At 39.5% G+C, this 11,643-nt stretch overlaps 1 protein-coding gene and 1 long non-coding RNA gene across 2 annotated transcripts in view; one reads left to right on the top strand and one right to left on the bottom strand.

The window, feature by feature from the left end:
- LOC118452494 overlaps positions 1-11,643 on the top strand; it is an 82,704-nt gene that overhangs the window by 32,728 nt on the left and 38,333 nt on the right. The gene's annotated exons all lie outside the window — the stretch shown is intronic.
- The window catches only part of LOC104127946 (protein-glutamine gamma-glutamyltransferase E), a 14,201-nt gene continuing 5,161 nt past the window's right edge, over positions 2,604-11,643 (bottom strand). Inside the window, exons 3-12 of the mRNA XM_035896131.1 lie at positions 11,064-11,182; positions 10,148-10,276; positions 9,812-9,992; positions 9,453-9,588; positions 7,826-7,929; positions 7,492-7,734; positions 5,758-6,075; positions 4,654-4,817; positions 3,792-3,916; positions 2,604-2,754 (exon numbers count right to left, since the gene is read on the bottom strand). Coding sequence (XP_035752024.1) covers positions 2,604-2,754; positions 3,792-3,916; positions 4,654-4,817; positions 5,758-6,075; positions 7,492-7,734; positions 7,826-7,929; positions 9,453-9,588; positions 9,812-9,992; positions 10,148-10,276; positions 11,064-11,182 — 1,670 coding nt within the window. The remainder of the gene's footprint in view (positions 2,755-3,791; positions 3,917-4,653; positions 4,818-5,757; positions 6,076-7,491; positions 7,735-7,825; positions 7,930-9,452; positions 9,589-9,811; positions 9,993-10,147; positions 10,277-11,063; positions 11,183-11,643) is intronic.

Here is an 11,643-nt window from a genome sequence, read left to right as displayed (position 1 = left end):
CCTCAGCAAATGTCACTCATCTGTGTTGGAAGGGTGATGTCTGGAGCGATCAGGCTGTTTTTAACTTACCCGCCATAAGGTTTCTTTCTTCTTTTCCACGCTTGTGTGTAGTTCGGGTTACGGGTACAAAAGTGTGCAAGAACAATCTGAATCCTCTTCCACCAGCATGGGTAACAAAAGGCTTAGGACTCTCGACTTTGCTACTTAAGGTAGAGTTTATACAAGCTGGGTGTGATCTGTGGTTGCTAGTTACTGGTTTTGTGGTAATGTCCTACGTGAGCATCTACTTATGGCTGCTTTAATTGCACAATCTTGAGGCTAATTATGCTTATTTAAAACTGGTGAATGGCTGAGGAAAGATGATAAACAGTGTCCTGGTGTCTTAACTACTAAGAGAGGAAAACATCCCAAATGGGATCTAATGATAGAAATACAGTCTTAAGTAGACAGAAGAAACTTAACTTTGGATGGCTTGGTGTGCGTCAGTTTAGGGTTTTGGAGAATCTGTGTAAAGAGGGCATGTATAGACAAATACACATATCGTACAACATGGATGTATGGGACATGGAGTGATCTAAGTAGATTTTGTAATATATTAGTGTTACTGTCACCACTTCCCCCCCACCCCAAGGCAGGTCTGCCTGAAGATCTTTCACATAACTGCATACAATTAATTCTTTCTTGGAAGCATACAGAGTTGTGCCGTTCTCATTATCTGTTCCTGACATGATTACCTATAATATGCATTTCTTATATAAGAAGCAATATATACCACGGAGAGGTCATTTTTATGCAGTCACCTATGCATCAGGGATTTCTGTTAAGTACAGAAGAGTGTTTAATGGCTGCCTCTGATTTTCTTTATACTTTGGTGTTCATAATACGTGTACGTGGTTTCTTTGTGGCTATTTAGCATGGCATCTTGACTTGGGCCCTGGAGGAAGCTACAGAGCTGTTTTTCTGGTGTGAGCCCTGCCTACCCTAATTACAGACACTCTTCCCTGCTCTTGAAGCTCCCTCATGCTCTCTCCTCCCTCATCCTGTGTCACAACTTATCTAGAAATGTGCCCTGCCAATTTGTCCCGAGAGGAGGCTGCACGCTGTTCTGAGCTCTCAGTGGACTGTGACTGAGGAGTAAGGGGTGTAAAGGGAGAAGGGGTGACCCCTTATTTCCCTCACCTCTGCTTCTACATTGTGGTTTTTTTTTTTTTTTTTTTGTCTGTTGCTGTTTTCTGTTTTGTTTCCTCATTAATATCAAGATTACCAGCAACCAAAAAAGGCAAATTAGATTCCTTTTTAAAAAATAAATTTAAAGTTTTGTTATAGATTCTTGTGTATTTTTTCAGTAAGAATCCGTGGTCATGTCTGGATGTGTCAGACTCTGAAATATCACCTGTCAGACAAAAGATTTTCGTATCGAACTCCTGACAGCTCTGTGGTCCAAAATTTTGGCCTTTTTAATCCTGCTTTAAACATTTTATAAGTTGGACAACAAATCTAAATCTTCAGGCTTGGCAGAGCTGTTTGTACACCATTATTGCCTTACACCCTACTTCTGAAGCGTGCCCAGGGGGTCACTGTGCCCTGTCAGTCATTAGCTTTCGCAGTGGTCCCTGGAGAGGCTGTGTTGCAGTAATAGGGAATCTATAAGGCTACTTGAAAGCGTGTTTCAGGTGAGACCTGGTACCTGGAAATGTTAGGGTCGGGAACCCACAAAAGAGGTATCTGTATGCAAATGTGACAGAGGTGTGGAGTAGGGGCTGCCTGTGAATGAGCCACACTGGGAAGGCCTGAAGATGAACGTGTCCCTGTCTCCAGTGAGCTTACGCTGGTGGGTAAAAAGTGTTCGTTACCTTGTGTTGCTGGACTTCCATGTTAATGCAAGACTCTCCCCGTGCTTTGTGGTGCTTGGGACTCTGTCACATTACATAGGGATTAGGTTACCGGTTTGAATATGTATACATGCTGTCCACTCTCTGACAGGCCTACGTGCACAGGCTATAGGAGTATTGTTGTTGGGGACCCCAAACGCTATGTTTTCCAACCTTTGTAGGCTTTTTTCCTCCCCACTCGCAGTTACAGGTGTCACAAAACACAGAAATTAAATGAACAATGGAGGAAATGTTGTACTTTTTTAGGTAAGAAGCTTGTGAAATGAAGGAAAAAGAACTTTCCTCAATACTGTGATTTCTCATATTTCCATGGAATGTACAATTCATTATAAAAGAATACACTTATATGAATAGTTTTTATTTATTGCTGACAAATAGCATGTGGTCACAAAGAGACTGTATTCATTATCTGATGGAAAAAGTCAAAACTGGGTGCTTAACATAAAGAGATTTGATAAAACAGCGAAACTACTTCTACAAGGAAGGGGCTTCATTTTTCTAGTCAAGAGGACAAAAAAAGAAATACAATTAATTAGAGACTAAAGAAATACAATTAGAGACTAAATAAGCACTGTAAAAGCAGGAGACTTGATTCTATTGCAATGTAAAAGGTCACCAATTTTTGTGGAAAGTTTCTTGCTGTCATCATTGTCCCTATACAGAGGAGAAAGTCTTGCCGTGTTAATGCTGAGATAGATTGATTCCATCACATTAGGCACGTGCTACTGCAATGGTTACAAATCCCTTAACATGTGAAAATTTGTCACAAGAGAAGTCTACTTGCAGCTGTAAGGGCCCAGTCCTGCGAGGTGTGAATTCAAAATAAATTTTTGATCTCTCCCTTGGTGCCAGTTGTGCCAGACTGGAGAAGAAGGAAAAAAAAATCAATTAATTCAGGCTTGCATTGTCTTTCCTTGAGCTTCCCAAGAAGCAGAACTGCATGATAGCTGGGGTACCAACAGTTACTTGAGACCCAGACTTGGGTTTTAAGAATTACTTAGGGCTTGAGGCTTTGTGTAGACTAAGAAATGAGAAAAGATAGTACCATCTTCATTTACGCTTGAATAGACAGATGAAAATTAGAAGTGCTACGTCATGCCTCCATCTTAGGGCTGGGTACAAGTTTGTATAGTTGGCAACAATTTAGAATAGGAAAACTCCGATGTCAAAGGTCAGCGCTTTGTCCGATGCCTGCTTGGTTCGTATCCATTTTGGCAATAATATGATTTTCTAATGGCCAGGGTGCTTTGTTTTGTGTCTCCTTTTGGTCTAGATTGGCTTAGTCTTTCACTGGAATAATGCTTTCCATATTTTTATGGATTATTATGTCCAAATATTTCCAGAGCCACAGCAAGTCAGGCTGGTTTCTAATAAGCTTTAGGAAATATGAACTACTCAACACTTAATTAACACACGGAGTTAATCCATGAAGCAGCAGAGTCCAGAGGAAAAGAAAAAAAAGAATTATTTTCTCCTACTTCAAAGGAGAACAGAGCAACTTCTTGTTTGGGCTGGAACTAGGGGAGCTATGGCAAGGTCTTATTTGTTTGCTTTAGCTCGGACTTATTTTTGTAGTATTAGGATACTGTATATAAAAATAGAAACACAAAGCCAAGCTGTAGAAGAAATATAAGAGAGACAAAAGAATGTGATGTGCCCATTTGCTTTCCCAGGAAGTAAGAATGTTAGCAGGTTTTAGTTAAAGAAGTTCCTATGGGCGGGGGGCAGAATACATGATTGAGAAATCATAATATCCCAATATGTATTTGGTGGCATTCTTATTTTCATAAATAGAAAATATGAAAAAGACGATTCAACCATGATTTTTGCTTATTGAGAAACTAGACATGCTATCGGTCATGTTAGAAGCACTGAGTAAATGCCACAGCTTTCACTTACTGTATCTTGACCTGTTGATTCATCAAAGTCACTAGCAGTACACAGCGGTTCACAGGTTCAGGGAGGGGATTGGCATAGGAGATCTCTAGAGTAACAGTTTTGTTCACTACAACCCGACGAGGAATCTAAATGATAAAGACACATTTCTGATCATTCACTGTTTTATGCTTTTCTGGAGTCAGACTTCATTCAAACTATAAGCAGAACACTCCTCATATTTGAGGAGGAATGTGAGATTGGTAGGAGTAATGAAATGTAACTGACAGTTGGTATGCCTTTCCTAATACTTGAAGCTGCATTTGGATTAGCTGAATAGTGCTGCCAAGCTGTATGCAGTATTCTGTGCACAATTTCAGTGAAATAGCGCCCTGGCTATACAGACACATCTCATTAAACCTGTCTGATCTTTGGATTGCTGAGTGGTGCTTTTTTTGGCACATCATTAATTAGGATTAAAGTGTTAATATAAGTTGGCCCTAACATAGATTAGAATTAAGCCTTTAAGTCTGTATTTTGGGAGCAGGCAAAGTATTTTAAAGGCAACACAAGCGCCTGCCAGTAACTAGAATACAGATGAAATGAAAACAAGTTCTGTGAACTCAAGGCAGTGGCATGTGACTGGGAAAGAAAGAAGGTACCAGAGCTGTTCTGAAGAACAGTGGGCGGATTCAGGCAAAGATTCAAAATTGGTGTCTCGCGTGCTTACTTCCTCAATTTGAGGAGGCAGAATTTTAGAGCAACATCTGAAAATTGCAGCCTAAATTAATGCATTTATCCCCAGATTCTCATCTTAAGATGTGAGCTGCAGAAAGACACTCTAGTTCTTTTTGTTGTTCAGGACATCAGGGAGAGAATTGTTTACCTTGATGATAATGTTTGTGTCCTCTAAAATGATTGTCTTCTCCACCAGCAACTTTACCCCATGGGTGTGCATGACTTCACACAAAGCAGTAACTTGGATCCTTTTGTCAGTAGTCAGATATTTTCCATAATAAGAATAAGGGATCTTTACCCGGATATGTTTCTCTGGAATTCAGACATACGTTTAGGAACCATTACATTCTCAAATAATGCTAAAGAAAAGAGAGTTATTGTGAGGGTTTTTCAAGTTATTGAGGAGAACAGAAGATGAGACAGCTGGAGTCTGTTTATATTTCTTCCTTGTGAGACTGGTTGTGTATTTCCTTCTTCTGGAGATCCTTTTCTACTTTAACTCATTTGACCCTTACAGTTTTGAATTGAGGATTTGGCCTGAAACTGAGGGAATCTGCTTGTCTGCATTTCACTGGATTCCTATCCCTTTGTATTTCTTAGAAGTATAACCATTTTTATCTATTCCCTCCTTATATCCTATTTGTTTTACCTCAGTCAAGAAGAAAGTTTGGGTCAAGTTTCACAGGCATCCTTTTCAAGTGACCCAGTCAGCTGCTTATTTTAGTCTTACAACTTTTCTGCTGTGTATGGAAAAAATGTTTGTTTGTAGCCCCTGTGGATGAAAAAGATCTCAGATAGTTTTAATAGCCTTGTCTCTTCAAAAGAGAGAGAGTTTCACTGTAACTTTTAACCTTTGTCCTAGTTAATTGCTATTAAAGTGTTGCCTGTTGAGTGCCAGAAAGCACACATCAGACTTTTTGTTAAAATAGCAAGATGTGTTCCTGTATATGTAATAATAGGCACATGTGAGACACGCACACATATATAGTGTAGCTTCTTGAGCTATGATATAAATGTAGCCTTCTATATAACATTTAATGAGACCTTCAATTCCTGGTTGAACTAGTGAAAGTTTTCAGAGGGGAAAAAAAGATCTTCTAAAATGTAGTCATAAACAATGCTATTAAGAGATGGAACAAGTAGATGCATTACAAGGCTGATATAGATACGATACTGATGTTTCTTCTTTCCAGTGGCCTTCACATGGCTAAGAGGAGGGCTGTATTGGCTCCTTAGGAACATTAGAAGTTACCTTTTTTTGAACCAAGATCCACAGAAGTGGTTGCCTTCAGGATCTCTGCCACTGCCGTTCTCGTGTACAGGACGGTTGATGCACTTATGTCCACCTTTATGGTCTTATGGTCAAAAGATAGGTTACTGAGAATTAAGATTAGGGTAATGTCTTTGCCAAACACTGGAGGTTCAGCCAGCTTGAATTTCCCAGAGATCCCAGGGTTTCTAATTGTCTCTGAAGATCTTTCATCTGGTGATTCTGTGTGTCCTTCTGTGATGCTTGATCCAAAAATCTTGGCCAAGGCTTTTTTATAAACTCGTCTTTCCTCAGCAGAACCTGGTTGAAGGAGAGAAACAAGTAAAATTCATGCTTTTGTTGCCATTTCACCTTCTCTGTGCAAAGGCTTTCAGAATGATATAGGGTGTCAGCTCTGCATCACCCAGCAATATGCAATACCTAAAAGTTCCCCACATTTTTATTGGGCCTCTGTTCAGGGTTTTCACAGGAAACTAATAAACATACTGTAATAAGGTGAATAAGTGACTAAAATGAAATACAATGCATTTGTATTTGCTTAGGATGCAAGATTTCTTTTTCTTTGGTCAGAACATGCAGTAGTGTGATAAGCATTACTTTGCTAATCTGATGATAACCAGGCTCTGTATTAAACATGGATGCACTAAAACCTTAATGAGTGAAGTATTGAAATATGGCCACTGATGCTGAATGGCAAACTAAAAAAAAGTGAAATCAATCTTCCTTATTTATTAAGCCACAATCATCAAGCAAACTTATATGAAGTCTGTAACCCTAAATTTAAAAAAGATGGAAAGACATAGGTACCACATTTTTGAGGGAAGATAAAAATATTCCTGCAAACGTGCAGCTATGCAGTTCTTAACCTTTGCTGCTTTGTTTTCCTAAGTACAGATGAATGGCACTTAGTCCCTTTACTGTTTCCTAGTAGTTTTGTTTCCAGAATCCAATAACGTGGAGGCCGAGTACACTGGGGGTACAAACACGAAACAACTGAATGGCTGGGTAGCTGATGGCTGGGTGTCAGAGCAGGAGCACAAGAAAGCCTAACTTGGTGAATCTGTACAGTTAGAGAGGCAGACAGAATGAGTCGCTGCTCTTGTGAGCAGGATGTAATTGGGTCTTCAACAGGAAAGAGAAGGGGTTGTAATGGACACAACAAGAAAGAACTTACTTGCTGAGAGAGACTGAGCATGAGGTCATAGGAAAGATGGATGTCTAGTGTTAGAGGCCTGGAGTTTAAGGTTTTGGACTAGTGGTTTGATTGTTGCCCTGCTCCCTTTGCCACGTATGCCAGAAAACTAGTACTTATTAATCTGTAACTTCCCATACTACAGGCTTGTACACAGTTCATGATACGTGATGGACTCAGTTTTAAGACTTTTTGCTATGACAGCTTGAGGGTTTGTCTGCCTTGGGTAGTAAAACTTATTTATAGCCCTGCTTTGTGTATATATTATACTTGGTACTTCTGTGTATGGTACTAAAGTATATTTTGTATTGTGCCTTAATAAGGAAACTACTAAATACACAAAACTAGAAATATAATACCCATTGTATTAAGAAAGTAGTCTGAAAACACTGGCAGAAATACTTTCTGAAGGAAGGGGAGAGATGCTCAGACAAAATAGGTTACCCATCCTAGGTTCCTAGCACTAAGATTTCAGTAGGAGATAATTGCGATAACAAGGAGATAATTTGTGGTAATTCCTTTACCTTCTGGATATTTGTAATTATAGGTGACATCCACACGGGAATTGCTGCCCACAGCTTTGGTGCTGATAAATCTGCCAATTATTTCTGTATCACAGTAAACTCTTTTCTTAGTTCCATCATTGTACACAATCCATCTGTTGCAATCGGCATTCACCTCCGTATACACAAATAAGGTGTCATAATCCAAGTCTACATCACCTTCTTTGATGGCTATGACAGATGCAGGGCCACACTGAAATAATCCTAAAACATGAAGAAAAAATGTCAAACTTTTACTAGTTATGCTCAGTTTGGAGAAGGAATGTTAAGTCCTGTGAAGAACTTGCACTGTTACCTTTGCTTTGTTCTTGTGGAGTTGCATCTAAAACCTGCCATCCATTGTATGAAGTTCCCAGGTCTGGGCGAATGAACCAACTTTCATTCCAGACGTGATAATCCCTGCAGACAAAGCACAATGTCTAGAAAGTATAGTAATAGAGTCATACAAACTTCCAATTTGAAAGGAGTAGTGAATTTTGTTTTTTGAAGACTCTCTAAGATGTGACACAAGCAGTCTAGTTGCAGCAACTCCCTACCTCTTTCAAAGGATGGATTTACTGCCTGCTTTTGAGGTGTAGACCTCAGAGCAGGGAGGAAGAGAATATAGATGTCAGCAGCTTGCTTTGGGAGCAATACGAACTGTAAGTGAAAGATTTAAGCCCTGAATACAGGCAACACTTGGTGATTGGCTTCAGTAATCTTCATATGTGGGAAATGCTTTGTTCAAATAGAAACTTAAAATAGCTATACTGGGTCAGATGAAGTGCTGTAAAGTCCAATAGTCCATCTATAGTCGTATGCAGCAGCAGATCTTTAGAAAAGACATAAGAACAGCACATTAATAGAATGCCCCTTCCCCTGCTATGCTCTACAATTTCTCGCTGTCAGAGAATTAGGAACTTTCTGAATTAGTCATTACATTGAGACCACTGGGTTTAATTGTCACTAGTCATCTTATTCTCTATGAATCTCTCTTGTCCTGTTTAAAAACTCTTTATAGTTTTGTTTTCAACAGCATCCAGTGGTAATGAGTTCCACAAACTCCAAAAGGAAAAGATAGCATGAAAGACTGGTAAAATGTAGGCATCGGGAGGACCCAGAAAAGAATATTTGTTGGCTGAATTTTGTTCAGAAGCTAATACTTTTAAGGAATTTAAGAGATGAAAGACTTCCCGTATCCTTCAACCACACACACTCAGTGAAAGGAAGCAGACTAAGTAAAGATGATAGTTTTGGCAAAGCCTAGTATGCACAGAGACCTCGAGCTATGTATTATTTAAAGAATATCATGTTTCTTTGTCTACTTGAATTTTGGGGTTTGATTGATAATCAAGCATCACTTGCAGTTTACTGCATGACAGGACTACAGTGTCCAATAACCAAGTCTGGAGAGCGTTGGGATTGTTCTCTCTCTTTCAGCTCCCACAAAGGGAAGTACTAGCTAAAGGAGTGCTGGAAAACTGATTGGGGAGGCTCCCATCTACCTCAGAAGGGTGACAGGCCAAGCTGAGAAACACAGGCTTTGGATGTGTGATGAGAGAAAGTTATGGCATCAGTAAACCAGTCAAGAGTATGGAAGGTACACAGTTGCATTATGGGCAACAGACTGGTTAGGTGTTAGTAGTTAAAAGAGCCTTGGGAACTGGTACATTGTCAATGGAAACATACTTTTTAAAAAAAAAGTTGCAACTTGTTTCAGGTCAGGGACTGCAAAAAAATTGGGCGGTTAGTTTGAACTAACTGTTATCTCAAAACCATGAAGTATGTTTTCTTTCCAAATAGATGTCTAGTGTATTAATTTAATATTAGATTTGTATTAAATTTTGTCCACTCAAATTGCTTTTGTACTACTAGTGTTCATGGTTTTAAGTCTCATAAATCCTCTGTCTAATTGTTGGTGAGATGCAAAAAATTATATTTACCATGTGGAATCCTTGCCGATATTAAGACTCTTTCCAGAGCTGTCATAGTACTTATCAATACTCAGGTTTCTATCCACATCATGGGCAGAGTTAAAATTTGAAACCAAACGAGTTGGAATCCCCAAGCACCTCAGAACTGAAATATATTTAAAAAAAAACACAAACAAAACCACACACAGCTTTAATTCAATGATTAAAAATACCTGAGAAGTAAAGTGCCTAAATATTTTGTGATTCTTCAGCATTTGCAGTCTTCAGAGCACTGTTCCTCTTGTAGAATTAACTGCTTTGTAGTTTTGATGAAACCAGAGTTCATAAATCCTTCCATTTCGCCACAGTCCTCTATTCTTAAAGCTTACCTGTACACATCACACCTGCAAAAACCCAGCACTGGCCATACTGAACAGGCTTGTAGTTGTCATGACGCCATTTCTGGAGAATTACCACACTGCCATCCCATCTGGATGGATTTTCGTGTGAATGGAAACTTCCTTGCCACTTTCCCAGGAGAACGCCATTATCGTTATCATTTCCATTGATCTAAAAATAGCCAATGGACAGAATGCACAAAATCATTTATGTGTAATGCACTGTATCTAGTTAATTATATTGTTAAAGGTGCAGGTGGCTGAGTCTCAGTGGTATAACTAATGCTTTCTGCTTAAGCATGTGGAATTAAGTTGTCCATTTCTTACCATAGAACTGATTACTCGGCCCACATATTTAGGATCTCCTCTTCGGGATACATCAATGGCTGGGTCCTGACGATAGTACAGGCTCAGATCAAGCATGGTGAGACAGATGTTTAGAAGGTGATCTTGAAACTGTGATCAGATAAGATAAATTTTAAAAAAAAAAACAAAACAAAAAAGAAAGGTTCACGAACAGAATTAGAGGAGATTCTACTGCAGTTCCTCCTTTCTAAGATATTCCAGCCCAAAGGTGATAGGGACAGTGAGGCACAAAGACAGTAGTGTGCAGTTCACACTGAAATACTGGCTAAAAACAGGGCTAACTAACCAAAGCAAAAATCTGGCAGGGTGCCTTCTGCCATCAGAAGAGATGACTGAAGTGAAACTAAAATTGCCAAGCTTACTCTGATTGCAGTTATTAGATTCTTTTGAGTTGTATCCCTGGAAACATTCAAGGTCAGGTTGGATGGGGCTTTGAGCATCCTGATCTAATTGAAGACATCCCTGCTCATTGCGGCAAGGTTGGACTAAATGATTTTTAAAGGTCCCTTCCAACCCGAGCCATCCTGTGATTCTATGTTGGTTCTGGCTCATTGTATCTGCAGTACAAAATTAGTGGGTGTGTTGGAGCCACACAAGTGTGTTGTCACTTGCAGTATGGATGCTTTCATCACAGATGAGGTCCACGCTTGGACCACGATCTTCAAGCACCTGTAGAAGTCAGTCCTAGCTGCAGTGCTGTGCTAAGCCACCTCTCACACCAAAGACCTATTAGGCACACAGTGAGCAAACCACAGGTAAGGCTAGCCAGGTTTGTTCAGTTTCCTTATAAATAGGCAGACCTATCAGAGAGGCAAATGATAAGAGAAAATGCTGCTGGAGACAGAATAGGAGCCCAAATGAATTCCTTATGGCTTACCTGTCCATAGTACCATCCTCTTGCTTCAATGTACTTTGCATTGCCCACAAAGATTATTCCATTTTCATTTAGAACGTATTCTTGTCTATCATTTTCATTAGCCATGTAGACATCATCACCTGAAAACCACGTTGAACATGATTTTACACTTAAAGCTGAGAATGCTAGCAATCTTTCAAAAACATTTGTATCTTGATTTAGCAAGGGGAAAACTACTGTTTGGAAAGCATGTTGTTACAGCCCTCTGAACATGTACAGCTCAGTGAAAATGCCTGCTGTTCTATGTGGCTAGGGCCGGGTGGTAATTCCATGTTATATTACTTTAACTTTTTCCCCTAATTTTAGTATAGTCTTTGTGTTTTATCTAAATGTCCCCTACTTGTACGTTGTATTTTTGTGAGGAAGATGGAGAAAAGTCCAGGCCAGCTCACTGGGCTTTTCTGTCTTCTCAGGGTAGTTAGAAGTAGAATAGACATTTGAAAAGAATAACGGATGACATTTTTCTCTGCTTTCCTGTTGTATTGTCTTGTTTTAAGATTCCTAAATGAAGATCGCTACTTGCCTGATCCAAAGTGCTAGC

The sequence above is a fragment of the Egretta garzetta genome, unplaced genomic scaffold (genome assembly GCF_000687185.1).
Source record: "Egretta garzetta isolate BGI_Z169 unplaced genomic scaffold, ASM68718v1 scaffold356, whole genome shotgun sequence".
NCBI lineage: Eukaryota > Metazoa > Chordata > Aves > Pelecaniformes > Ardeidae > Egretta > Egretta garzetta.
The sequence above is the reverse complement of the archived record's forward strand: the minus strand, read 5'-3'. Positions and strand labels throughout refer to the sequence as shown.